Source organism: Microtus oregoni, unplaced genomic scaffold (assembly GCF_018167655.1).
Source record: "Microtus oregoni isolate MIOR12 unplaced genomic scaffold, Mior012 000048F_ref0000485, whole genome shotgun sequence".
In the NCBI taxonomy this organism is placed as follows: Eukaryota; Metazoa; Chordata; class Mammalia; order Rodentia; family Cricetidae; genus Microtus; species Microtus oregoni.
This window is the reverse complement of record NW_024543222.1, coordinates 10,077,350-10,105,106: the sequence shown is the minus strand read 5'-3', so window position 1 is coordinate 10,105,106 and position 27,757 is coordinate 10,077,350. Positions and strand designations below refer to the sequence as shown.

The following is a 27,757-nucleotide window of genomic DNA, read 5'->3' as shown; positions in this document are numbered from 1 at the left end:
TTATTTCATGTCGTTATATTTTGTTGCTTTAACTATCGGGGGGAATAAAGGCGTCTTCATGTGGCTCACTGATTTCTCTTTCTTGTGGTGGCTGTCATCCTTTCCCAAGCTCAGCTCTGTGGGAGGCAGGGGTAAATCCCGGAGATTCATGTCACTGAGGGATGAAGTGTTTATTCTCTGCATTCGAGAACTTACAGGCAAGTCTCGGGGCAACACCAGCCTTCGCATCTCCTACGAGGCAGAGAAGAATCATGGTGAGAAGGAGTATGGGGGTTGAGAACACCTGTTGACATCACCAAAGGAAGCTGTCAATGGGAGCAACCTGCTGAACCTCCCCAGGTTCAAACCCAGGCTTTGCTCTGGAATACCAACAGTTACAGATAGATAACTGTTTTTTTTTTCTTCTAGCTCTTGATACCACGTGGAGAGTGAGCTTGGTGCTCATTGGGCAGAGTGCATAAGGATTAAGTGTTCGTTCAGTCTTCAGTTTGCACCCAGGAGATGTTTGCTTGAGAAATGGCCTCTGTGGGCTCACATATTTGAGCGCTCATTCCCGAGGGGTGCTGTTTGGGGGAGGTTGTGGACCTTTAGGAGGTGGGGCCTTGCTGGAGGAAATACATTATTGGGGGCTAGCTTTGAGGGTTTATGGCCTTGCTCCACTTCCTGTTCTCTCTGCTTCCTGTTTGTAGACTATCATCATCAGCCATCTTCCTGATGCCATCATGCTGCAAGTATCACTGCTATTGTGGGCTCTGTTTCTCTGAAATCATAAGCCCAGATAAACCCTTTCCTTCCTCATGTGATTTTGGTCAAAGTGTTTTTATCACGCAATATAAAGGTCATTGCTATAACATGATATGTGTTAAGAACTCAACAGCTGAGCACGTACCTTCTAGCACATGGGAGACAGTCTCTTCCCACGGAGAAGGCAACCACATCCACTTCTTGGAACTTGTTCTTCAGGAAGACCACGTGTGCGCATGCGTGTGTGTGTGTGTGTGTGTGTGTGTTTCAGAAAGCAGTGCTAACATAGATGACTCTTAGCTCCTTCTGAGTAACCAGTTTATACCTATTCTTCTTAGCTACTTACCACGATTGCATCTGCAACACTCTTTTGGCTGGTGGCAGTGTTTCCCTGGAAACACACAAGCTCCTTGGGGTTGAGGGTTTGTAATTCATTCCTGGGTTTGGGTCCTGACAGAAGCACAGTGTCTGAAGAATATTGGCCAGTGGATGGAAGAAGAATCTGGCTAGTCTCTAGAAAGTTTGGAGAATTAATAGTTTTCAAGTTCAGATTCCCATGGGAGTCACTGGTGGTTAGTGTGACAACCATCTGGTTTGCTCTGGTCTCAGGGAGCTGGAATGTTTGCTTTTAGAACAGGGACCTATGGATTTTCTAAGGCTCATGGCTTCACATGCTAAAAGTTGGGGGCAAGTGTGCCATTCTTGGGAAAACCAGAATGAGTCGGCCACTTCATCCATGGGGATTTGAGACCTATTGATGCAATATCTGGGATCCAACTCCAAGATTCTTCTTTAGCTGTTCTGAGAAAGACTTGGATGCTAACACTTCCGATTGCCTGGCTGATTCCGATGTTCAGATTCACATTTGTACAGATGTGTAACTGTCGGTTCCAGCATACCCTGGAGGGCTCCGACTAGTTGTAGTTTATATCCTGTCTCTTCCATGTTTGGGTTCCAGTTGTTTAACCCCATTAGTGGCCTCCTAAGTTTGCCCATGGTGCTTTCCAAGATGCATAATTTTTGATGTGTGCCGCAGCAGGAGCAAGGTTGGCTTATACCGACTCAACAATAAAATACAAAGGCACTAGGTACGGGATCATTTAAGAAGGCAATTACAAGCCCCCACCTGTCTAGAATGGTCTGCATAATTGAAATCACAAAAGTTTGGGATCCATCATGCATGTGTGTGTGTGTGTGTGTGTGTTGTGTGTGTGCATCCATGGACACACAGAAGTCAGAAGAAGATGGTAGATGCCCTGCTCTATCATACTCTTCCTTATTTTCCTGAGATATGGGCTCTCTGGCTGAACCTATAGCTAGGCTGGCATCCACTATGTCCCAGGGATCCTCCAGTTTCTGCCCCACCCCACCCACAATGGTAGAATCACAGGCATGAATGGGGCCATGCTGAGATTTTCTATAGATGCTTGGGAGTTTGAGCTCAGGCCCTCATGCTTGCTCAGCCCATCACATCATCTCCCTCAGTCCCTGGGATCTACGTTTTAATCAAGCTTTCCAAGGAGTGCAGAGGCACACTCAAGTTTTCGGTTATATGATAATTACACCTTCTTCCTAGTCTACATCTTCCCTTGAAAACCTCTCATTTCTGAACATCAAAGCTGGAGTCACTGCCTCTAATCTTCCCCTGGACTTCTTTGACAGGTAACGGTCCTATGCTACTTAAGAGACCATGTATAATGGCAGATGGGAAGACAATGCTCAACTCATCCCTTCCTGTTCTGTGAGCAAGGGCGAGAGTCTATTTTTCTACAGTCAGGAGATTAGATGCCTGCCGTTCTAAGATACCGAGCTTTGAAGTTCAGTTTTAATCCTTTGTTACTTAGCATTATTGAGGCCAGAACTGACTAATACACGCCTGAAAAGGACAAAGAACTGAGGTCTGGCATTAGTGCCCCACCCCAAGACTTAATTTGAAACTCACCGTGGTGGCCAGAGCCTGGAAAGGCGAGAAGATCTGTCCAAACTGATAGCACTTGTGCATGCTGACGTCACCAAAGCGGCTACGGCGTTCCTTCCAGCCTGCCAATCTCTTCTCTGCCTTCATGTCCATAAGGTGCCGGAAAGGGCCCTGCTGGGGCAGACGGGTCATACGTGCCTGCAAAGGGACCAGTTACCATGGACACACCATAAGACAAACTGTATTCTATAACAGGGGGCTCTTGTTCATGGCTCTCATCAATGAAGAGTGACTTTCATTGACTTTTACCTTCTATCTTTTTTACAAACATTTTTCTATTTTTATTAAAAACTATCTTTTTTTCATTTTACATACCAATCCCAGTTCCAACTCCCTCCCCTCCTCCTGTTCCCTCTACTCCCCACCCCACTACTCCCTATCCACACCTCAGAGAGGGTAATGGTGTCTTCTGTCTTTCTGTTGCTTTCATTGGTTAATAAAGAAACTGCTCTGGGCCCCTGATAGGGCAGAACTTAGGTAGGTGGAGAAATATAAAACTGAATTCTGGGAGGAAGAAAGTGCAGTCAGGGAGAAGCCATGTATCCTCTGCCTAAGATGGATGCTGATTAGAATCTTTCCCGGTAAGCCACTGCCACATGATGATACACAGATTAATAGAAATGGGCTAAATTAAGATGTAAGAGTTAGCCAGTAAGAAACTAGAGCTAATGGGCCAGGCAGTGTTTTAATTAATAAAACTTCTGTGTGGTTATTTCATGTGTAAGCTAGCGGGGCAGACAGGATGAACAAGCAGCCTCTCCTACTACAGGTTAAGGCACATTGCTTTGAGGAAGGACAAAGAAAGGATCTTTCTACTATATCCAGGCTGAACACAGTATCCCTCCAAAGAGAATGGGTTCCAAAACGTCAGTACAAGCAGTAAGGATAAATCCTGGTCCCAATGCCAGTAGTCCCACAGTCTGCTCCAGCCATACAACTGTCACCCACATTCCAAGGGCCTAGTTTGGTCCTATGTTGGTTCCTTCACTGTCTGGCCAGAGTTGGTGAGCTCCCATCAGCTCATGTAAGCTGTTTCAGTGGGTGTCCCCGTCATGGTCTTCCTTCCACAGGTCGCTTACATTGGGGATTTTGACCGAGTCACCAGAAAAATGATAATTGTCATTGTCTCCTTGGTTCTCCCTGTTTCAGATCATATTACCCTCATCTCATCGCTCTCTTCTTGCCTTGTCCCCTTGGCTGTCAACAGGTCCCAAGCTCTTCCTGGACAACACCAGTTTCTCCTATGCAAGTGCCTCCTCTTGCCCATGGGTGGCAGTGGAATAGCTTCCTTGACTCCTCACGAGAGGACTTTTCTCAGGACGGCTTGGCTTCCTCGGTAGTGGAGAAGTCCCAGCAATTACTATCTCTATCCACATCTTGAGTTCTTTGTTTCCACAGAGCCGGGAATGCGGCCAGTAACCGAGACTGGTGGCTGATGGCTCTGGGCTACTGAGAGCTGAATGTCTCCGCTCCTTCTAAGTAGGCATCTGGCAGGGTGAGGGTATACTGGGGAGTAGGAGGCTGGACTCACCGCAGGAACTTGGTCCCAGTGAAGGAGTTAAACCACATCCTGTCTCCCACATAGCAGGAAATAGGACCGTGTTTTGTTTCTTTCAGCTTCTTCCAGGACTGACCAGAAAGACACCAGACAGGGAGTGATATAGCTGTCCTGAAGCAGGATGGAGGAGCTAAGTGACATTAGAGGCCAGCATGACCTCAGGAATCAAGCCTCTGCCTTCCCAGATGGAAGACTGAGACTCGGCGAGGTGAAAGGCGGGCTTTTCTTGGCCTTGTCACCTTCTCTGGCAGCAGAGTTAAGTATCTCTATATAGGTTTAGTGCAGCGGCTCTTTCAAAAAAAGGCTGTTTTCAAGGTTCACCCCGAAGAGCCACAGCTTGTTGACAATGGACCTCAGATGGAACAAAGACAACCTCATCTGCTCTGATCAGAGCTGACCTCATGTGGAGCTCTCTCTGCAGTGAAAGATGAGGGAACCTTCCATCTCTCAGCCCCGCCAGCTCTGCTGTCCACCCCAATCCGCCTTGCCAACTTTCTTTAGACGGCTCACGCCACCATCACCATCGCCACTGTCATTCACCATCATCCTACTTTTAGTCTAGGACCTAAGTTTGCATCTCTTCTGCTTGCATCCTACCAACCCCAGCTTCTATTGCTCTCTTGTCTTCTCTCCCCTTCGCTTCCATTCATCTTCTAAGATTCTGATTTTGGCTTCTATTAACTTATCACCTCCGCTGGAGACCATTCTAAAGTCTTCTCAGAGTTAGTTTCCCTCAGGATTCTCATGGCATCCTCTTAAAGGGTCTCTGTCCCTATGTGACTTACTGATAATGTGTCTCTATTTGGACCTGTCCCAATTAGACCCTAGGGTCTTGTGATCAGGACCTGTGTTTTAGCCACCTACACGGATCACACACTGTATAGGAAGTTCCCTACAGATATTTGTCACCCAAGTGAGCAATTGGATTTGGATTTTCTGGATAGATGTGTATTAGGGATTAAAGATTCAGAATAATTCTGAAGTTTTGGGGAAGCAGATTTCTTGCAAAGTGAAACGAACCTTTGGGGAAATCAGTTAACCCGTTAGTGGTAGGAAAGACAAAAGGGCTTTCAGGGCATCAAGAGGCAAAGACCAGACCCGTAACACCTTCTGCTGTGGACACACACACCCAGCAGAAACTCAGGGCAATGAGGCAAAACAGAGGTGTCCAAGGATAGAAAATGCACCAGGAACCTCAGAGAACTGTGACTATGTGACTATGAGCGTGTCTTCTTTTCTTCTTCTTCTTCTTCTTCTTCTTCTTCTTCTTCTTCTTCTTCTCCTTCTCCTTCTTCTTCTCCTCCTCCTCCTCCTCCTGCTCCTCCGCCTCCTCCTCCTCCGCCTCCTCCTCCTTCTCCTTCTTGTAATTTTACATGATTTTTTTGATCACATTACAAAATAATAGTAGGAGCTGGAGAGATAGATAGCTCAATGGTTAAAAGCATCTACTACTCTTGCAGAGATCTGAGATTCAGACCCCAGCATCCATGTTGGGAGGTTCACAACTGCCTGTAACTCCTGCTCCGTGGGATCCAGCAGCCTCTTCTGACCCCTGTGGGAACCTATATACAGGCATACACTCACACATACATACACATGGGAATATCAAAATAAGTATTTTAAAGTAATAATAAGATTTGTATTTAATCCAACACATTCAAAACATTATCTTATCAGGCGATGGGTATGAACTCATTGGTGACTTGGAGAGGAACTAAATGCCCACGTGTTTCTTCTTTTGAAAGATGCCCAGGTAAAGTTTTGCAGTACTGTTCTCATACTTGTAGTGTTTCATTTCTTTCTAATCTGACACAGTAGCAGGCCAGGGGCAGGGTCAAGGTGAGAATCCTGGTGAGTCAAAACCACTTTCTCCTATCCCTCTGGTCCCCCCCACCCCACCCAGCCACTGCTCCTCATTTTCTCAGCTCACCCTTCTGTGGGGATACATCTTCTCCGTCTGCAACAGGTTAGGAGAAGGAAGAGGACTCGCGTCGTATATTCGGAAGCTCTTTGTTGTTGGAGGGGATAATTCACCACTTCGTCCTGCAGCCTTGATGTCAGTCAGACCTGAGGAGATTAGAGGTGGATTCATAGCTCCCAGAGGGGTTGGCAACCTCCAATCTGTTTCAAACAAGCAAGAAGAGAAAGGTTGTATTCCAGAATCTCTGATCTGTTTATTTTTATACTAGTATGAACGGGGTTAATTTTGTGGAGTCTGACCACAGGGCATGATAAGAGACTCTGCCAAGATGTCAAGAATGGAATGGAAGCCATGGTGGGGATGTGTGGTGGCTAATCTCAAGCCACTTGGCACGGCTGTGAGGGGTTTTCTTGGTCAGATTATTTTAAGCAGGAAGATTGACCAGATGGACATGGCCGAAGGAAACTCCTTTCTACCCGTGTAGTAGGAGGACTGCTTGCTTTGTTCCTGGCTGCTCAGCCCTGAAATAATCACACAGAAACTATATTATTTAAATCATTGCTTGACCCATTAGCTCTGGCTTCTTATTGGCTGACTCTTACACATTAACTCATTTCTAGTAATCTGTGTATCGTCATGAGGCTGTGGCTTACCGGGTAAAGTTCTGGTGACTCTCTCCAGCAGGGCTACATGGCTTCTCTGATTCCACCCCCTTTCTCCCACCATTCAGCTTAGTTTACCCTGCCTACCTCTATTCCATGCACAGGCCCAAGCCAGTTTCTTTATTAACCAATGATATTCACAGCATACAGAGCGGAATCCCACACACACCTGCTTGCTTGCACACTCACCAGCAGGTTCACCCCAACTTCTTTGGAATTCTGACAGACTGAAGACCAGCAGCTCTCCAGGAAACCCCCAGGCCTTCAGTGCCCTCTTGGAACTGCTGAGGCATTCAGCCTCTTGGGCTGAATAACTACTGTATCCTTAGAATGCCCACCGTGAGACAGCCATTGTTGGACTAAAAGGACCACGTCCTTTAGCCAACTCAATGAATCTCACTTTAATAAATGTATTTTTTTTTCTGTCAGCTCTGTTTCTTTTGAGGACCCTAGCTATTAAAGGATGCTGGATGACTCCTAGGTGATGCTTGGGTATGCCTTTGCGGATGCTCCGAGAGTGTGATGAGGAGCATGGGTAATTCTCTCAGCCAGGTGCATCATCAGGAAGCTGTTCTGCTGAGCTCTGTGAGATGAGTGGGTCCTCATTGTGGGGATTTAACCGAGTAGAGAATATCATTAGGGCTCCAGCTTGACTGTTTAATCAGGTCAATTAAGGAGCCAGTTGTGTAAGCCCTTCCTTTGGCTGCACGGATGCAGAATTCTAGCTCTTTGCAGAGCTTGGCAAACTTTCCCCTCAGAGTCCAGATGGTAAATACTGTAGGATTTGTTGACCACGTAGTTCCCCCCCCCCCCCAGCTATACAGCATGGCTAATGAGTGCAGAAGTCGCTTCAGTTGGGGCTGGGGAGTTAGTTCATTCGGTAAAGTGCTCTCTGTGCAATTGTGAGGACCCAAGTCTGATCTCCAGAACCTGCATTATAAAAGCCAGGTGTGGTGGTCCATGCCTGTGATCCCAGTACTCAGGAGGCAGACATAGGAGTATCCCATGGGCTTGCTGGCCAGCTAGTCTCGGTATATGGGTAAACTCTAGATTCAGTGAGAGACTCTATCAGAAAATAAGGTTGAGAGACTAAGGGAAGATGCCCAATGTCCACATGAATGTTTGTGTGTGCGTGTATGTGCATATGCACACAGACACACACACACACAAGTACAAAGTTGTGTTTCAATAAAACCTATAGATGCTACAATTGTTCTTAAAATGATTGTGTGTGTGCATGTGTGTGTGTGTGTTTGTACATGCAGGTGCATATGTGTGTGGTGTGCATAGAGACCAGGGGAAAGCCTTGCCTGACATTTCTCAGTTGCTATCCGTCATGTATGGCCAGCAACCTCCAGGAATCCACTGGTCTCCGCCTCTGTGGTGCTGGGATTATAGTAGCTGCTTGCTGTTGCACCTGACTTTTATCCGAGTGTGGGAGTCCAGATTTAATTCCTCATGGTTTCAAAACAAACACTTTACCTTCTGAGCCCTCCTTCTAGCCCCGAGGCTCCTTTATATTAAAAACATAATAAAGGATTCTAAATCCTGGAGCAAACAATTTCATTGTCGTATTTGTTAACCACCACTTTCCCTACTGGGCAGCTCAGGATTTATGAGTTTCTTAGGTGCATTCTGTCTCCCAAGGATGCAGGGAAGGGTGATTCATTCTCCCACACATGAACCCCGGGAAATAAGTTAGGGCATTGGGTCCTTTAGATTTTCTCTAAAGGTTTCCTCTAAGGGCCAGCCCTGCTCTTAGCTATTGTTCATGCATTTCCTTTCCCTCCAGGAAGGAGCTGCTGTTGCGGAGGGTATGGGTTGTTGTGTGTTTTGTGCTTCTTCAGCCAGGGTGCTGTGTGCTTCTCCAACACTGCCTGGAGGCTGAGTGGAAGACTTGAATTTCTCAAAGGATTAAAGCCAGAGAAAGAGCTGGACGGTGGTGGCGTGTGTCTTTAGTGCCAACACTCAGGAGGCAGAGGCAGGTGGATCTCTGTGAGTTCAAGGCAAGACTGGTCTACGGAGTGAGTTCCAGGACAGGCTCCAATGCTACATACAGAGAGAAACCCTGTCTCTAAAAACTAACAAACAAAATACCAAAAAAATAAAAACCCCAAAAACCAGAGAAAGAAATAAACTTTACTGAACAGCTTCCCCTAGAAACACAAATTAGATATGAAAACATGACTCAGAATTGCTCTTTCTGAGTCTGCTGAAACATTTAGTGTTGAGGCTGTGGTCAGTTCTACTAAGTTGGAAGCATTCTTTTTTCTTTTCTTTCTCCTTTGTGTTTGTGCTCCTGGGTGTGCACATGTCTGCAGGCCCATGTGGAGGGTGGAGGTCACTGCAGGCCCGTGTGAAGGGTGGAGGTCACTGCAGGCACGTGTGGAGGGTGGAGGTCACTGCAGGCCCATGTGGAGGGTGGAGGTCACTGCAGGCCCATGTGGAGGGTGGAGGTCACTGCAGGCCCATGTGGAGGGTGGAGGTCACTGCAGGCACGTGTGGAGGGTGGAGGTCACTGAAGGTGCATGTGGAGGGTGGAGGTCACTGCAGGCCCATGTGGAGGGTGGAGGTCACTGCAGGCGCGTGTGGAGGGTGGTGGTCACTCTTAGGTGTTGTTTCTCATGCACTGTCCACCTTTTTGTCTAGATGGGGTCTCTCATTGGCCTGGAACTTGCCTATTAGGCTAGACTGTCTGGGCTATGAACTTCAGAAACATGTCTTTCTCCTTCTTCTATAGGGATGTCTGCTGTATGCCGCCATGCTAGATTTATCACAGAGGTGCTAGGTATCAAACTCAGGTCCTCATGCTTACAGAGCAAACATTTAAATGACAGCCACCTCTCCAGTTCTAAACATCTTTTGGTGGAGTAAGGTGATGGTGGGCTACCATGGTTTAGGGGGTATCTGGTATTTCACAGATTCTTGATAATTGCTTGGGGACACGCGCATGGACAGAGGATGGTGAAGACGGCTGTCTGAGCAGACACTCTGTTTTTCTTCCAGCTGCTTTGGCCCCTGGAATGCCTCTCAGGACTTTTTCAGATATGTGTGATATGAAAGGAGGGGCTTCCCCTTTAGACACCAGGCACCGGACCACACATGGCTTCTCATCTCGAATGGTCTCCACTAGCCCGGCGTTATCTTAGAAGTAGAATCCAGCTTCTTGGGGCTTTGCTGAAGCCTCCTTAGCCGATACGTGTCTGTTTTTTCGACTCATTCTGCTGGTCTCAAGGATTGTCCATTTAGCAGGCAACAGAGGCGGCCCCACCCAGATCAGGATGTACTCTCGAGTGAAGATGGAGGCCCTGGAGATTAGAGGGGGGCCAGGGAAGTGGGGGAGGTGGCCGACTCCATGTTGCTCTTTATTTTATCAAGATAACCGGGACATTTGGGTAACTTTAAAATTCCATCCTTAGTAATGATTCTTAGGGGGTCAGGATGGAGTAAGGAGGAGGGGAAGATGTAGGAAGGCCATCTCTGGAAGGGATTAAGCCCTGGAGATAACACATACTCAGAAAACTGGGGGAAAAATTAAAAATATGTGCTTATAACCTCAAAATTAATCCAATGCCCTTGGTGCTGAAAATACTTCTCTTTGGGCACACAAAAAAAGCATCTTCCTACTTAACTTTGAGCCCTTTAAAGCAAAAACAGCCATATTACTGAACTAGTCTTTCCCTCTTAAGAAGAAAGATAAACACTGCTGGAGATTGAACCCACGCCCTCATGCATCCATGGTGCATACTCTAGCACTGAACTGTACCCACACGGCTTGGGTTTTTTTGTTTTTTGAGAAAGGGCCTCACTATGTAGCACAGGCTATATAAACGCACCTTACCTTGCCTGCATGAGCCACCATGCCCATGTCTGTGGAGACCAGAGGACAACCCTGGGTGCCGTCTTTGGCCTTCCATCACCTTTGAGACAGGGTCTTTCATTTCACCAGGCTGGCTGGTCAGCAAGCTTTAAGGACCCTCCTGTCTGGACCGCCCCGGTGCTGGGGGTCCAAATGTGCACTGCCATATCTAGCGCCTCCTGCAGTTTTACGTGAGTTCCAGGGGAGTGAACTCAGGTTTTCCTCTTTTCAAGGCAAGCACTTGATGGACTGAACCATCCACAGCCCATTGTAACTATTTTAAAGGGGATTTTTAGTGTTCAGGATAGGGCAATGAATGCCCACTTGGCTAGGGTAGCAACTCTCAGTCCTGGAAGTGTGGTGGAGCATCCCAAGAAGCTTTCAGAGTCTAAGAGAAGGTGCACCGGTGCCCATTGCTTCTGAGTTTTGCTGAGGGTGCTTTGGACAAGCTTCCCAGTGTTTCAACCCAGGCAGGGGGCTCATACACCACTGGGTTAGAATCGACTTGTCCATGCAGACTCTAGCAGCCAAATAGTTGCTTACGACTGAAAGCTAGAAGCCAAACCAGGGGCTGTTGAGAGTGGAAATAATAACCCTGTGGATAACAGAGTTTGGCTGGTGTCAGCACTTCTTATTTCTGACAGTGGCTTCCATATGCCAAGAAAACATAGGGTTTTTTTTTAATGTATCAAAAAGTCATTTGGTTATATTAAAGCTCTAATGCTTCTTGCCAACTTTGGCATCACGGGCAAGCTGTTAATGACAGAGAAACGCTGCTTTAGTTTAATTTTGTTGTTGTTACTTTCCCTGCTGTCTCATGTAACCCAGGCTGTCCTCAAACTTTCTATGTACCCAAGATTGGCCTTGACATCTGACCCTCTTTTATCTACCTCTCAAGAGGTGGATGACATGCAGACATAGCCATGCCTGGCTTGTGACTTCTCTTAAAATGAGGTTTAGGTTACTAGTGTTTGAATTCCCCAGCTCCTAGCACGGGGCCCACCATGTGAATTGAGTACTCAGGATGAAAATATGAGATGGGACCCGAATCTTCATTGTATCGGATTGTATAGGGTATGACAGGCCGAATTCTAAGGTGCCTGTGACTCTGACACACTATGGTGCACATCCTAGATGAACCCTCTCCTTGGATGTGATCTGGGCTGGTGAATATGATGAGCCAGCATACCCATGGCTATGGTACTACATGGAAAAGATGAAGGAATTTTGTAGTTAAAGACCCTAAGCAATTGTCTCTAAAGTGATAAAGGAGGAGCTTATGGGACTGGAGAAATGGCTCACTGCCTAAGACCACTTGTTGCTTTTCCAGAGGACACACATTTGTTTCCTAGAACCCGTGTGGTAGCTAAGAACCACCTGCAACTTCAGTTCCAGAAGATCTGATGTCCTTTTCTGGCTCCAACAGGACGAACACATGCAGGCAAAACACTCATACCCAGAAATCAAAACAAACAAAAAAAGGGGCTTATCTTGTCAAGTCTGATCTAATCTATTGAGTCCCTTAGAAATAGTCTTGGGTTCAAAGCCTTCAAGAAGACAAGCCACCACAAGTTCTAAGTTTGCAAAGAAATAGATCTTGCCCAAACCCCAGAGTCGCAAGGAAATGCCAAAGACAAGAGTAAGCTAAGGTTCAATCAGTTTCCTGACCATAAAAATGGATATAATTAGCAGATGTCTTAATCCACCACTGTGTGGTCATTTTCTTTGTGGCAAGAGGACTCTGATACAGTGGTGGAGAGATAATAACAGAGAGAGGCTAAAATACTTAGTCAGGGACGCACAGTAGAAACTGATGGAGCTTGGAGTCAAGCTTTTACATTTCCTACAGGGTGCTGTTGGCCATTGCTTCACCACCAGTTTACAGTGAAAGGCTCATCACCATCAGCTCTCTTATTTTCTGGAAAATATCAATTGGGACAAACCAAGGCTGATGCTTTGTTAAATGAGGTGGAATCAGAGGAAAGAACTGACAGCACCTGGAAGATTGATCACCAGAGTCATAGACAGCCCCAGCTACACCAATCAGAGGAAAAGATGGGTAGACAAGGTAAGAACACACACAACACCACAAAGAGCAACACGACACCAGTAAAAACTAGTGACCCTACAACAGCAAGACTTGAACAATCAAATATAGATGAGGCAGAAGAAAATGATCCAAAAAATAACTTTAGGAGAATGTTTGAGGCCCTTAAAGAGGAAATAAAATTTCCCTCAAAGAAATGGGGGAAAAGACAAAACATTGGAAGACATCAACAAATTCCTTAAAGAAAACAAAAAAGCAAACATATGAAAAAAATTTTCAAGACTTGAAACTGAAATAGAGACAATAAAGAAAACACAAGCTGAAGGAATCATAGAAACAAAAATTATGAGAAAATAATCAGGAACCACAAATGCAAATATAAACAACAGAATACAAGAGATGGAAGAGAGAATCTCAAGTACTGGAGATACAATAGAGGAAATAGACTCATCAGTCAAAGAAAACATTAAATCTAACAAAAGCTTAACATAAAATATCCAGGAAATATGGGGCACCATAAAAAGACCAAACCTAAGAATAACAGGTATAGAAGAAGAAGTTCAACTCAAAAGCACAGAAAATATATTTAACAAAATCATAGAAGAAAACTTTCCCAACCTAAAGAAAGATATACTTATGAAGAAACAAGAAGCTTACAGACCACCAAATAGACTGAATCCAAAAAATTTTATCTCGCCACATAATAATCAAAACACTAAACATACAGAATAAAGAAAGAATATTCAGAGTTGCAAAGGAAAAAGGCCAAGTAACATATAAAGGCAGATCTATCAGAATTACACCTGATTTCTCAATGGAGAAAATGAAAGCCTGAATGTTCTGGTCAAACGTTATGCAGACATTAAGAGATCACAGAAGCCAGCCCAGACTACTATACCCAACAAAACTTTCAATCACCATAGAAGGACAAAAAAAGATATTCCATGACAAAACCAGATTTAACCAATATCTAGCCACAAACCCAGCCCTACTCAAAGTACTAGAAGGAAAGCTCCAACCCACGGAAGTTGGCTACATCCACAAAAACACAGATAATTGATGATTTCACAGCAGAAAATCCCAATGAAGGGACAAACACACAAAATAACATCACCAACAATGAAAGCTAAATTAGCAGGAAATAGCAATCACTGGTCATTAAATATCCCTTAATATAAATGGACTCAACCCACCTATAAAAAGCATAGGCTAACGTATTGGATACGAAAACAGAATCTGCTGCATACAAGAAACACAGCTCAACCTCAAAGACAAACATCACCTCAGATTAAAGGGTTGGGAAAAAAATTTCCTATCAAATGGATCTAAGAAACAAGCTGGTGTCGCTATCCTAATATCTACATGGGAAGTAGAAAAAAAACAAGGTCTCCTGAGTAAATTGGAAGCACTGGGACCTTGGGAGAGAGGGTTGACGGGGAGGGGAGAGGAAGGGAGGGGAGCAAAGAAAAAAAATTCATAGCTCAATAAAATCAATAAAAAAAGAAAAATGTTGGGCTGGAGAGATGGATGGCTCAGAGGTTAAGAGCACTGACTGTTCTTCCAGAGGTCCTGATTCCCAGCAACCACATGGTGTCTCACAGCCATTTGTAATGAGATCTGGTGCCCTCTTCTGGCCAGCAAGCATACAGAGAGACAGAACACTGTATATATAATAAATAAATAAATCTTAAAAAAAGAAAAATGTTTTAACTAAATAAATATTTTTTTTAAAAAAAAAGAAAGAGAAAAAAGATGTAAGAGCTAACTAGCAATACACTTAAGTGATGGGCCTAGCAGTGTTTTTGTTAATACAGTTTCTGTGATTATTTTGGGTCTGGCAGCCAGAAACGAACAAGCAGTCTCAGACAACAGGAAGGACTTATTTGGGCTCACGATTTTCAGCGTACAGTCCACCGTGGCAGGGAAGGCACTGTGGAGTTCTTGGCTTCAGGAACGTGTGGCCAGCACTCCTCAGATCTCAGGGGACCAGGAAACAGAGAAATTAGTGCACAGCATACTCCATCTTGTACCACAGAAGACAAGTCCCCAAGATCAGAGGCAAATTACCCATCACTCCACAGCATGCTTGTGGAGGATCTTTACTCTCCCTGAATCTTGGATCTATCTATTGCCTTACCCTCTCTTTTTTCTTACAGTGATTCTGTTTTGACAGAAAAACAGTCAAGCTCTGCTAAATGACCCAGCCTTAGTGAGCATGTTTGGACAGGATGTGCAATTACGCAATATTGGTCTGAAAGATGAATGTTCCCCAAGTCTGAATAAATTGGAGCAGCCTCTTTTGATCTACAGTCTCCGGAGTTTTCCTTGATACCCTTGAACAGAAACAGATTATAAGCAAGCGCTGTGGTTTCAGTTGTACCCACTACACAGCTCTTGGATGAAGAAGGACCTAGGACTCTTCAGTCTATCATCTCTGCCCTTTGCCTACATTTAGATTCCAAAAATCACTGTGCATTTAAAAGCAAACCCATTTCTTTTTCAAACATGCTTGACTCTGTCTCTGTCACGCACACACACACACACACACACACACACTCATACACACACACTCATACACATACACAATTCCATTTGAAATACTAACATTTCTCTAGGTGTTTCATCAGGTAAGGAAAGTCAATCTTGCTTCTGCCCCTCATCAACCCTACAGTCAGCAGGGACACCGGGCTCCCACTTCTCCTCCTTTGGTACCGTGTCAGGCTTGCAGGATGAAGGGAACGCGAGTTGGCAGATGTGGAAACCTGCCTGGTTCTGGCAAAAGCATCCATTGGAAACTTGCTTTGTAATTTCCTGAGCGTTTAGGGTCAGAAGTGGGAGGACACCCTCAGATGGAAGAAAAGTCTAATCACTTACACGTGGGAGGAAAATAAGAAACACACAGCCTTGAAAGGGGTGCAGCAATCAGATTCCGAACGCAGGCTCAAGGATAAACGTTCCCCAAACACTACGTATGGAGGGAGTGCGTGCCAACCATCTGAGAAGATTTACTCGGCCCAGATGGGACCACCCGTGGATGGGAAGGATGCTCAGAACCACCACCCACGGAACTGTTCTCTGAAAGACAGGGATGGCGAGGAGACTGGATAATACATTTTTTTTTTATTGGTTCTATTCTCCAGAATGTTTTCAGTTCTTGGGACAGTGCCTGATGCACAGCAAGTATTTGCTGGGTGAACAACAACAGAATGTGGCTTCCATTGGAAACTCTGAAGTTCCTGTCACCCAGATGATGGCATAATGACACCTATAGCTGAGGTGAGAAAGCTAGATGGACCTTGGTTTCCAAACAAAACTGGAGAGAAAGATGCACTGGGAAGGTGAGAAAGCTGGGAGAGAATCAATATGAATGTGTGTGGTATCTGGGAAAGTTGAGGGCTCACCAGAGGCCCTTAGGAGGTGACTAACAGGAGATGGGTAGAGCCTTTGATGTGAGAGCATCACCTTTGAAGCTCTGATGATGGCACTTGCGCTGCTTTAAAGCCAAAGCTTTTATCCCAAAGCAAAGGGGCTCTCCTCCTTTTCCTCCCCTCTTTGTTGCCTGTCAGTTGTTTCTCTTCTTTGCTTCCCCCAAAATTCTCCTTGAGGACTAAGAAGTACAGTAGGCTTTGCAGGCAATCCATTCTCTAATCCATTATCAGGGTCGTGTGGTCATAGCTCTGAAATGTTGCTGCAATGAGGATTTTTTTTTTCTGGGAATCAAGCTGTAAGTTTTCAAAAAGTACATCGTGTCTTCACAAATTGAATTTGGACTCTGTGTGACTGGGGCACCGGAGATCATTGGGAGAATTTGGCAAATGCATTTTGTCAATCTTTTTAGCACTATTAGCTCCATGTTCATGACCAGGAGACCTCTGTCTTTCAGATTGTAAATGAGGGACAAACACTTCTTGGTTTGTCCCTTTGTCGTTGAGGTCCACTTAGCAGATCCACTATGCATTTGATGCCTTTAGCTAGAGGAAGATATGTGAATGTAAAGACAGCTTGCCTCTCTCAGGCAACGTGAATAACACCAGGGTAGAAAGTCCTTGTCTTTGGTACTAAAGTAATTCTGTGGGTAGATAACAGGAGAGGCTGAAAGGAAGGGACAAAAAGGGGGGAGGAAGGAGAATCTGCTAGGAGAATGGGGGTGTAGCTCACTTGATACTTTAGTGGCCAGAGTGCTTGCCTAGGATCCAGAGAGCCCCAGGTTTGATCCCCAGTGCAAACTTGATCACTGCTACATAGCTGTCATCCAGCACTCCATAGAAGCAGGAGGATCTTGAGTTCAAGGACATCCTTTGTTACAGAGGGAATAAGAGGCCAGCCTGTGACACATGAGACCGGGTCTAGAAATACATAAATGAAAAAATAGAAACCATTGTCTCGAAAATAAACTAATAAAAATCCACCTCATTAAAAAACAGCATTTGCAAGAGTAGAAGAAGACGCTGTGGCCTGTCTCCATCTCCACTGACATGCATATCAGGTACACCACCATTACCATGACTCAGAAGACACCCTCTGTTGGCACGAGGCAAGGTTTGTTCTTCAGTCTTATGGAGAGCTCTCATTGGCTAGTAGCTATTCTCCTAATGGGAAAGTCTCTGGGATTCAGGTCTGAACCTCACTAGGTTTAGAAGCTCCACTCAGCATGGAGGAACCCAATTATAAACATGCAAAAGCAAAGTAAGGGACCAAGAGTTGCGGACCCCTTGCCAAAGGCAATGTATCACCAAGCATAAGCTCCACACACTTCCATCAGATCCTCTCTCTGAGAATTTCTTTTAATTAAGTAAAATCTTGACCAGCTGTGAACTCTGAGTTTAATTAGCAACCAGCTTGGCAAGATATGCTCACAGATACAATGGTAGCACCAATGTAGGGAAAAAGGACTAGCCCAAGAAACTCACCCTGGCTCTGAGACCTGAGCCAGTGAAAGAAACATATTCTGGTTCTGAGATCCAAGCCGGTGAAAGAAATACTTTAGTCCTGAACCCAGAATCAAAGAAATATACCCTGACCCTGAAACCAGTGTCAAAGGAACACTTTGATTCTAGGATCAGAGTCAGTGAAAGAAATATGACTTGGTCCTGAAATTAGACCCAAGAGGTTAAAAAGAGCCAGTGGAAAAAATACATTTTTGGTGTGGGAAGTCCTTCTGTATATGTGCTGCTTTTATTTGTCAATAAAGAAGCTGCTTTTGGCCAATGGCTTAACAGAGTAAAGCCAGGCTGAAAGATCTCTCTCTCTCTCTCTCTCTCTCTCTCTCTCTCTCTCTCTCTCTTTCTCTTTGGTTCTGGGTTCGGGACTAATTGTTATAAAGCAAGTCTGCCAAGCTAGTACCATCCATGGTGAAACTGTTTGGCTCAAAAACTCTACTTTTCATATTATTTGCTTTTTTTCATTGTTATGAAACAATACCTGAAAAGAAGAGCATAGGAATGGGAGGGTTTATTTTCATGCACTTATCTTTTAAAATATCTTTATTAATCCTTTGTGAATTTTACATAAATTTTTTACTATATTCACCTCAGTGATAATACTATAATAATACTATATTCACCTCAACTTCTCTCCCTAACTCCTCCCAAATCTACCTCTTCCAAATCTGTGTGTGTGTGTGTGTGTGTGTGTGTGAGAGAGAGAGAGAGAGAGAGAGAGAGAGAGAGAGAGAGAGAGAGAGAGAGAAGGCAGAGTCAGGAAGAAGCCATTAGCTGCCACTGGGACAGATGCCTCTATGGGAGTCCACTGAAACTTTGCCAGTAGGCATTGACCTCGTGATGCACAGATTAATGGAGATGGGTTAGTTTAGGATATAAGAGCTAGCCAGCAATATGCTTAAGCTACTGGCCAAACAGTATTGCAAATAATGTAGTTTTCTGAGTGATTATTTCAGGTCTAAGTGACCAGCAACAAACAAGCAGCCTCCCTCAACACACTTTGGCCCTGAAACCAGAGTCAAATCTGTCCCTGACCATCTAAGCAGAAAACTAACAACTCCCTGAGCAGGAAAAGAACCAATCCCTGTGCAGAAAACCAACCAATCCCTGAGCAGAGATCTAGTCATTCTGAGCTCAAGGGACTGAAACCAGATCATTTTCCACCCTCAAAATCTTCTCCCTGGAAAAACTCTGCCCCTAAGAAGCCCTGTTTAAGTCCCTGTTCAGTCTGCTGCTGCTTTCTTTCACCCTGGCAGAGGCAGCACTCTCTTGGATTATCCCCCCCCCCCCAACAATAAATCTCTTGAGTAAGGTTTGGGTGAGACCTTTTTTTGTCAGAATGGAGCTGGAGCGAAGCAGAGCAGAGTGTACATGAACTCACAGCGTTGTGACAGCATGCATAATAACTGCAAGTACAAGACAGATATAAATCTATGCATGGAATGGGGAGGTGCCGATGAAGTCTCGCCCCTCGCTGAGGATCTATTGACATTTAATAGCATCTATGGAAGTTAGTTCTCTTGAAGGATGTGGCCCCTGGTAGGTTGACCATGCTCCAGTGGTGACCCAAGAGTTATTAGACTGTGCAAATTGAACTCAATGGATTATTTTTTTTAAAAGGACACAGATTTGGAAGAGGTAGATTTGGGAAGAGTTAGGGAGAGAAGTTGAGGTGAATATAGTATTATTATTATAGTATTATCACTGAGGTGAATATAGTAAAAATTTAATCCTTTGTAAAATTCACAAAGGATTAACAAAGATATTTTAAAAGATAAGTGCATGAAAATAAACCCTCCCATTCCTATGCTCTTCTTTTCAGGTATTGTTTCATAACAATGAAAAAAAGCAAGTAATATGAGAAGTAGAGTTTTTAAGCCAAACAGTTTCACCATGGATGGTACTAGCTTGGCAGACTTGCTTTATAACAATATATATTACATATTATATATAATATGTTGCATATTATATATGTATAATATACTAAATATAATAATATATGTATTAGTGTTTTCTTGTGACACTAGCTTTCTCCTTGTCCTGGGCAGGGCCCGCAGCTCCAGGTCTTGGTTTGTAAGCCCCCTCCCTATGCTTGTGAGGGTACCAGGGTTGGGCTCCCACCTTTCACATCTTTTCGTTGTTCTGTTTTACTAAGTAAAGGTCCTTCCTCTGCAGCTCCATCTTCTTCCACCTCCTTAGTTTTGCTCCCAGTGCTCCAGACACCCTCCATGTCCTGTAGCATCTGACCATGGGGGGAGTGCTGGTCTTCTGGAAGGTCTTCGTGCTTTTTGTTCTCCTTTTTCCTCTCATGAGAAACCCTGCATGTAAAGAAAAATATAAAGTCCAAAATAAAATAATTTCAGAATAACCCAATGAACTACAAATAACTCACCCAGGATATGGTCAAGTGAGGTAGAGATTGAGCTGGGCCCACTTACCACTCCCCCCGCTAACTTCATGAAGAATGATTTAATGCTGTCCATTGGTAATGTCAGCTGATTATTGAAGAAGATATTGCTGGGAGAGGGTGAACATAGTCTCGAGGAGTGGTGATGCCAGTCATTACAACTTTTAGTTACTTTTAGCTACTTTTCTTATTGCTATAACCAAATACCTTACAAAAGCAATATTATAGGAAGGAAGGGGGAAGGATTTTTTTTGGCTCACAGTTTGAGAGGAGACAGTCCATTACAGCGGGGAAGCCCTGATAGCAGGAATGGGAGGCTGGCAGGTCACATCGCATCAGTCATCAGGAAGCAGAAAATGAACAGAAATCCCAGGCAGGGCTGTTTATAAATCCCCATGCCCACCCCAGTGACCAGCTTCCTCCAGTGAGGCTCCATCTGCTAAAGGTTCTACAGCCTTCCCAAAGAGCTGCTAGCTGGCGACCAACCATTTAAACTCATGAGGTCTATGGGAAGACATTTCATATTCAAATTGGACCAATTTTTTGATCTGGTATGCTCCCCCAAAAGCCCATATGTTGAAGATACCCAACTCATGGTATTCTTCTCCCCTCTTTCTGCTTCCTGATGATGTGGTGATCATATTTACAGCCTGCTCACTCCTAACCACGAGGACTATCTCATTGAGATGCTTTGATACTCTGGCACTCAGGCTCAGAGATAATGGAGCTGACCCACCCAACACTGAGCTTATGAACAAAAGCAAATCTTCCTCTGTAACATGATTAATAAAAATCCAGAGACAGAAATTGGGGTTCGACCTGAAGGCCAGAAAAGCAAAACGACCAGCAGCTGGCTCTTACCTCTGCCTCAGTCTGAAATGGCAGTCCTGCCTCCAGTAATCTCAGAATAAGACTGTGTATGTGAGCTGTCTCCTCCCATTTTATATTCCTCTCAAGTGCTGGGATTAAAGGCGTATGTCACCACTGCCTGGTCTGTAAGGCTTTTTTACTCTCTGAACTTCAGGCAAGCGTCGTTTATTAAAGTACAAATGAAATTTCACTCCATCTCTCCTTTCCACTGATTTCCGCAGAAACTTTGTCACATCCACGGAAAGTTAACACATCAACTTGTTTCATTTTTGTTGATTGAGGATGTTATCTGTTGACTTCTTCTTCCACATGAAATCAATTTTTTGTCTTTTGGGTTTTTTTCCCCAGAGTTTCTCTGTAGCTTTGGAGCCTGTCCTAGAACTTGTTTTATAGACCAGGCTGGCCTCAAACTCACAGAGATCCATTTTCCTATGCCTCCCGAGTGCTGGGATTAAAGGAGTGCACCACTACTGCCTGGCCATTTTATTTCTTTTAGGATCTTCAAACATGGATCTTCAGGGATTCCCAAGCACCCACCATCTCTCGCTGCAAGAGTCCCACTGTTCTTCCTGATGCAGGTCTGCTCACGTCTCTGTTCTTGATGTATTTCCTAGTGATGTTCCAGACTCCTGAGCCTTTGTTACTTGGCCAAAGTTTCTCCCTCAAACCAGAATGCAGCAGTTTTCTTCCTTTTGCCAACTCTAACTAATCCTGTCTCCATTCTCTAGGAAGACCTAGAGTCACTTCTTTTGTATACTGTCCATGACACCTCCCATTCCTACTTCCAGGGGCAGATCTACCTTTCCTCTGGTCACCAATGCCTCTTGAGTAAATCCAGTTATATAACAGCCAGCCACACTTTAATGCTCAGGTCACATGTCTAGTCCTTTATGAGATTCTTGACGCCATGAGGTCCCAGTTTCTGCCTACTCCGAGCAACTGTTTCTCTGTCACATAGTGCTGTCCTTGGTATGAGCTAGGCAATCTCTATTTGATGGGCAGATGGGAACGTATTGGGTGGGTGAGGGTAGAGAGAAACAAAACAAGTGATTGAAAATATTAACTCCAGGGGAGGGAGAGTTGAGGGGTGTGTGTGTGTGTGTGTGTGTGTGTGTGTGTGTGTGTGAGAGAGAGAGAGAGAGAGAGAGAGAGAGAGAGAGAGAGAAAAGAGAGAAAACTAAATTTAGGATTTGGAGTATAATAGGCAATTTCTCTGCTTCTGACTGAACTATATTCCCTTGGATTTCAAATCCTAACTTTACCTCTGGAGTGCTAGGATTGCATATGTGTGCTGCTATGTTCATTTAAGTGATTTTGGGCACTAAACCCATCTCTCTGTCTCTGTCTCTGTCTCTGTCTCTGTCTCTCTCTCTCTCTCTCTCTCTCTCTCTCTCTTTCTCTCTTTCTCTCTCTCTGTACTAGGCAAACCTTCTACTAATGGAGCCACATTCCCAACCCCAACTAGCTTTAAAAAACTCATTATTTTCACTTTTTAGGTAGGTTCTTGCTAACATGCAGCCAACTGCACTTGGAATAATCTTCCTTTAGGCTCCCAAGTAACTGAGACAACAGGCCTGTGTCACCAGGCCTGACTTGTATTCTCCCTTTTTGAGCAACACAAAATCCACAGTCATGACCATAAAATCGAAGGAATGCATTTTTATCTGAGAAGATTATGTCTGGGGTTGATTACGGGTACCCTGGGGTCAAGTCAGAATGTCTTAGCCCTGGCTAAAGGTGTCCTGGGGTTGGATAGGCTGTCCTAGGATTGGGTCAAGGTGTCCTGGGATTGAATGAATCAGGCTGTTTTGGGATTGGTTAAGGGTGTGCTGGGGTAGGGTCAGGCTAGCCTGAGATTAGTTAAAGGAATTTTAGTATTGCATCAGGGTGTCCAGTAATTGGGTCAAGGCTCAGAAGGCAGGACATAACTTTTCTCTGGTATTTTGAGCTTAGTCCATCCATCTGCAGGATTTCTAAATGATAATATGTCTCTTGTGTTTATTATTTTTTTTTGTTCAAACCAAAGAAACTAAGTTCAAGCCCTATTATTCTGTCTGTGGTTACTGGGATTTAGAAATATCAAACTTCTAGATGGCCCCTTCTGTCCTCATCAGCCTCTGGACTACACATTACTGGACAGGAACCTGATGTTTTCCTCTTGCATCCAGATGTGAGAAGCTGTACCAGTTTCCTTTTATGGGTTTGAGCTTGGTTTCTGGCATTGTGGTTTCCAAAGCTTTGCTCCCTTCTGATATCTCTTGTTCCTCTCCAAAGATTCAACTTCAGCAATTCCTGTATACACAGCGGCGGGGAGCTAGGCTTTTTATTTTTTTTTCAAAGGAAAACAAAATTGTTAAGCTTAGGAAAACATCTGTTCTGTGTCTTGCTCATTGGATTCCTCAACGTTTCTGGCAAACTGTGACATTTGAACTGACAACCCTGAGGCAGAGTTGGGAACATTAAGGAAATCTACACTCAATAAATAAGTGATTATGCATTTCTCCAGAGGCCCATTCTGAAAGTGCTCCACATGCCTTGGGATTCTTGTTTACAAAGCTGCAGCGAGGCATTGGGCTTCTACCTTAGTAGACACATGTGCAAATCTATCTGAGCCCATAGGACTCAATTAAACCAGGCCTTGTCAGGCGGAATGGAGTCATCCAGGGGCTTCCTGAGAGCTGGGATGCTCTTCCAGAGGACAGCTACTGATGGTCAAAAATTCTACTCATAAAATATTGATAAGAAAATAATAATTTTCAAAAGGCCCCAAATTCAGTAACTAAGAGGGTGTGACCAGATTTCTATCTCTCTGAAAGTAAACATATTTATTCCCACTCCCCTCAATGTAATCAGAAAGTGTCTTCTGCAATCTTAACAAGATTTTCTTTTTTTAAAAGTAGTGGTATTTCTTCCTTTTTTTTTTGTTTCTAATATATGCTTTAATGAAGGTGGAACAGGTAGTCCGCTGGCAAATGTAGTAACATCTATCTGTCTGTCTGTCTGTCTGTGATCTGTTCTTCCCTCCAGGATCTATGCTGGAATTTAGAGCCACAGCAGGACAGAGTCAGTAAGTAAACCAGTAAGGTAACTGAATTTATGGAAGCTTCCAGAAAGAAAACCAGGAGCTACAGTGGGGGAGAGATGCTGAAATGAGAAGGTTGGAAAAGGCTCTTTGGCAACAGGATTTAGAGCGGAGACCCTGAGGCTCAGTCGGGGCTACCAGCCGGATGGAGACTGGGGATTGCACAGCTCACACGGGGGAAACAAAGTCTTTGAAGCAAAGTTTAAGATTAGTTGAGGAACAGAGAGAAGCACTGTGGTCAAAGTGGCTGAGATGGGAAGTGGCATGAGATGAGGCTAAGGAGTGGCCTCGAGCCAGGCCACACAGCCCCATGGGTAATAAGTATGATTTTAGATCTTATTCTGAAAGTGATGGAAAAAGGGGGAGAGTGCTGTGCTGGAATTTGCACTTTATAAAAATTAATCTGGCTGACCTTTGAAGAATAGGTTGAAGAGAAAAAGGATGAAACAGGGAGAAAGGGAGGGAGGGAGGGAGGGAGGGAGGAAGGGAGGGAGGGAGTGGGGATTTGGTAGAGTGCACAGGACCAGTGTCATACGAGGTGGCTAAGGGAGGCTGGATGGATGATGGTTTTGGAAGCAGTGCTAATGAGACTTGCAGACACATTGAGTTGACGGAACTGAGGAAAGAAGCTCTCAAGGGAGAGGCCAGTGTATTTCTTTACATATGTCTGTGTTCATGTGTATGTTCTGGTACACAAGTCTCTGCATGTGCATGTATTTATATGGAGACCAGAGGACAAGCTTCTGTGCCATCTTCAGGAATGTAACCACTTCATTTGAGATAGCCTCTCTCATTGGCTAGAAACTCACTAGTTAAGCTAGATTGTCTGACCAGTGAGCTCCAGGGATCCTCCTATTTTGAATTCTCCATGCCCAGCATTTTTATGTAAGTTCTGGTGGTCAAACTCCGGTCTTCAGGCTTGCAAGGCAAACACTTTATCCACTGAGCTACCTCCCTGGCACCATTGTTAATGTTTGGAATTGAACAGTTGTTCAAGGGGGGTTGTTGGTGTTGCTGGATGCTGGAGAACTCTTAAAGAGAAGGGTTTTCATAGGAAGGTTGGGGATGACGCACAGGAGCCCCTAAGTTGGGGAAACCTGTTACTAGTGTTATGAAGGAATGAAGCCTTTTGGTAACACATCATTTGAATGTCAAGCCTTGTCGTTTGTTGCTGTAACTATCAAAGCCATGCTAGAAAGACTCGAAGAACAGATCACAGAGCTTGAGACACCCAGTCTGGGGCATTCGAGGTGGGTCAAGGATCGACAATACGTTTTGCAAATGATAGCAGAAGGAAGTGCGTAATCATAGGTTTCTTTTCCTTGCAGATTGCCTGGCCAGATCTTGCTACTGATTTTGAACTAGATGTGCTAGAGGACATGTATGTACAAGGAGAGTGAAGGGATGGCCAGGGCATCTAGAAAGGACGAGAATAGTGGAGAAGAAAGTGAGCTAGTGAGGGCTCAGTAGGTCAAAGTCAGTGCTTGCTGCTAGGCTCAAGGACCTGAGTTTGGTCTCTGGGAGCTGTATGGTGGGAAGAGAGAACAGTGTCTCTCTCTCTCTCTCTCTCTCTCTCTCTCTCTCTCTCTCTCTCCCCCCCCCTCTCCCTCCCTCCCTCCCCCCTCCCCTCACCAAATAGATAAGCAAAAAAGGCAGAGTGCGCTTGATACTCTAAGATGGCATAGTCTCCCCATTTAGCACGGACTGTGTGGCATTTCAGGAGTGTAGCTCAGCTTTCTAAAATCTACTCTTCCAGATTAAGTTTTCTTCCTGAACCAAGTATTTTAAACAAAAGGTGAGAGCCCTGAAGCCCTTCATAGCATTCTCCAGCTGAGTTGCCTTCCTATTAAATTTCACAGGCCTGTTTGCTTTGCTGCCAGGCTGCCCATGTCCGAGGACACACTGTCCTGTGCTTCGCCCCGCTTATCTCTGCTTCTGTTTGCTGTTCTGACAGTGTTGGTGGTGCTTTTAGGAAGTATAATATTTGGGTGGTTGGTTAGCAATCGGTGGAGCAGAATGCATAATTCTGGGGACAACAGAGGGCAAGGCACATGACTTGAAAGAATGGATTGTCACAAGGGGCTTCTGGTTTGCAGGTCTAGAATTTCACTGTTGTGCAGGGCTCGGTTCTCTGCAGTCGGTATAATACACAAGTTCTGCAGTGATAGAGAAGCCTGAGTTGTTCAGTGCTTAGCTCTGCTGTTTTCTACTTTTTAACTTTAGGTTTGTGACTTCAGGTCTTTGAACCCCATGTTGTTATCAGTAAAGTATAGATAATTATAGATATGCAAATTGCTGGGTTGTTGGGAAGGGTAACTGCTATAACTCATTTAAAGCACTTAGCATGCCACTTGATTCGTGCTGGGAATTCCCCAAGTTTATTTTATCCATCATATTATAAATATTGGACTTGCAAATATGGCTGTCAGTTGACAGGAAATGCAGTCTGTTTGGAACCCTGGAAGGTCTGTTGGTAGCCCTGATGTCATGTGTGGAGGGTGTAGAAGTGATGGGTGAGTCTACCCTAGTCCAGCAATGGGTGTGCACTGGAATATCCTGGTGTGTTGTACTCAGTAGTTTTCAAATTTAATTGAAAATTAAACAATGAAGGCTGCCCAAAGATGGGCATGGAAAGACAGGTAGATTACAGGCGTGGATGAGGTGTCCTTGTGATACCGACATCTAGGAGAATCAGGAGGCTAAGGCGGGAATATCCTGAGTTTGAGTCTATCCTGGGCTCCATGGTAAGAAACTATCAGAGAGAGGGGGAGGGCTAGGAAGGTAACTTAGTTGATAAAATACTTGCCTTGCAGGACTGTGTTACCCACATTCTTTGCTCACCCTGGCAACACAAAGGAAAGGAGAGAGAGGAATAATTACCTGATGCTGTCATGGGACACCAAGCTTTGGCTCATTTGGGTGCTCTTCCAATTACTGAAATGGGGCATTCTTAGGATGGTATCCAGACTCAACTGTGTTGGCAGAGTTTTGCTATGTCCTACTTCCTAGCCGTTGCCTTTATACAAAACCCCAGGATTTGTGGGGATTGCTCTCCATCCTTTCTCTAGCATCCTAGACCCTGAGAAGCTCTGGACTCCTTTGGAATGTTGACATTATGATGTTATGGAAAGGGTGTTGGCAATGCCATCCCAAGGATTCCGTAGAGCCGGCACTATAGGACAGATGTTAGCTCTGTGCAACCTCTGCACATTTTCCTCCCTGTGTTCTACAGCCTTATTACAACAAATGGCGCCCAGATTTGTGGATAACTGAGTCCACAGAAAGCCTGAGAAAGCTTGGAAAAGAATAGAGTAAAGCATGTTTCTTGTGGCAATTTCTTGGGTCTACTCTGCTTGCTAGAGGCAAGCAAGCACTCTCATCTAAGAGAGGCTTCATGACTCAGCTTTAGCTGCAAAACCCTGCAGCTCATTAAGAGGTCCTGTCACGAAACACTTAAACGTGTTGACGAAAAGCTGAAAGCATGCTTTTCGGTTTTCAGCCCTAGCAGGAAAAAAGCTGCGCCGTTTAAAAATGCTGGCTTTCTGGGCTGTCCTGCCAGGGCAAACTCTGACTCTTTTACGCAGGCGGTTCGTGCGGTTTGTAAGCACAGGCTGCTGAAGCTCGCTTGGTGGCAGGGACCTTGAAATGCCATAGAGTTGTGGCAGTAAACATGGCTACAGCCAGTACCT

The 27,757-nt window shown here is 44.7% G+C and overlaps 1 protein-coding gene across 1 annotated transcript; it reads right to left on the bottom strand.

Annotated features, from left to right (window-relative positions):
• LOC121436003 lies at window positions 1-27,016 on the bottom strand. The gene is made up of 5 exons (XM_041635587.1): window positions 26,949-27,016; window positions 19,831-20,027; window positions 6,211-6,347; window positions 2,687-2,860; window positions 1-231 (listed from the first exon to the last, which is right to left on the bottom strand). Exons 1-5 carry the CDS (start codon window positions 27,014-27,016, stop codon window positions 1-3), a joined length of 807 nt encoding a protein of 268 aa, XP_041491521.1.
• Between the last annotated feature and the right edge of the window lie 741 nt (window positions 27,017-27,757).

What these genes read in the sequence shown, in the direction of transcription:
- LOC121436003 (XM_041635587.1), bottom strand. Translation starts at nt 27,016, where the DNA reads ATGCCCCATTTCAGTAATTGGAAGAGCACCCAAATGAGCCAAAGCTTG. An exon ending in ACAACGAAAAGATGTGAAAG is followed by an intron (nt 6,348 to 19,830) that starts GTGGGAGCCCAA and finishes TAATCTCCTCAG; the next exon opens with GTCTGACTGACATCAAGGCT. An exon ending in AGATGTATCCCCACAGAAGG is followed by an intron (nt 2,861 to 6,210) that starts GTGAGCTGAGAA and finishes GTCCCTTTGCAG; the next exon opens with GCACGTATGACCCGTCTGCC.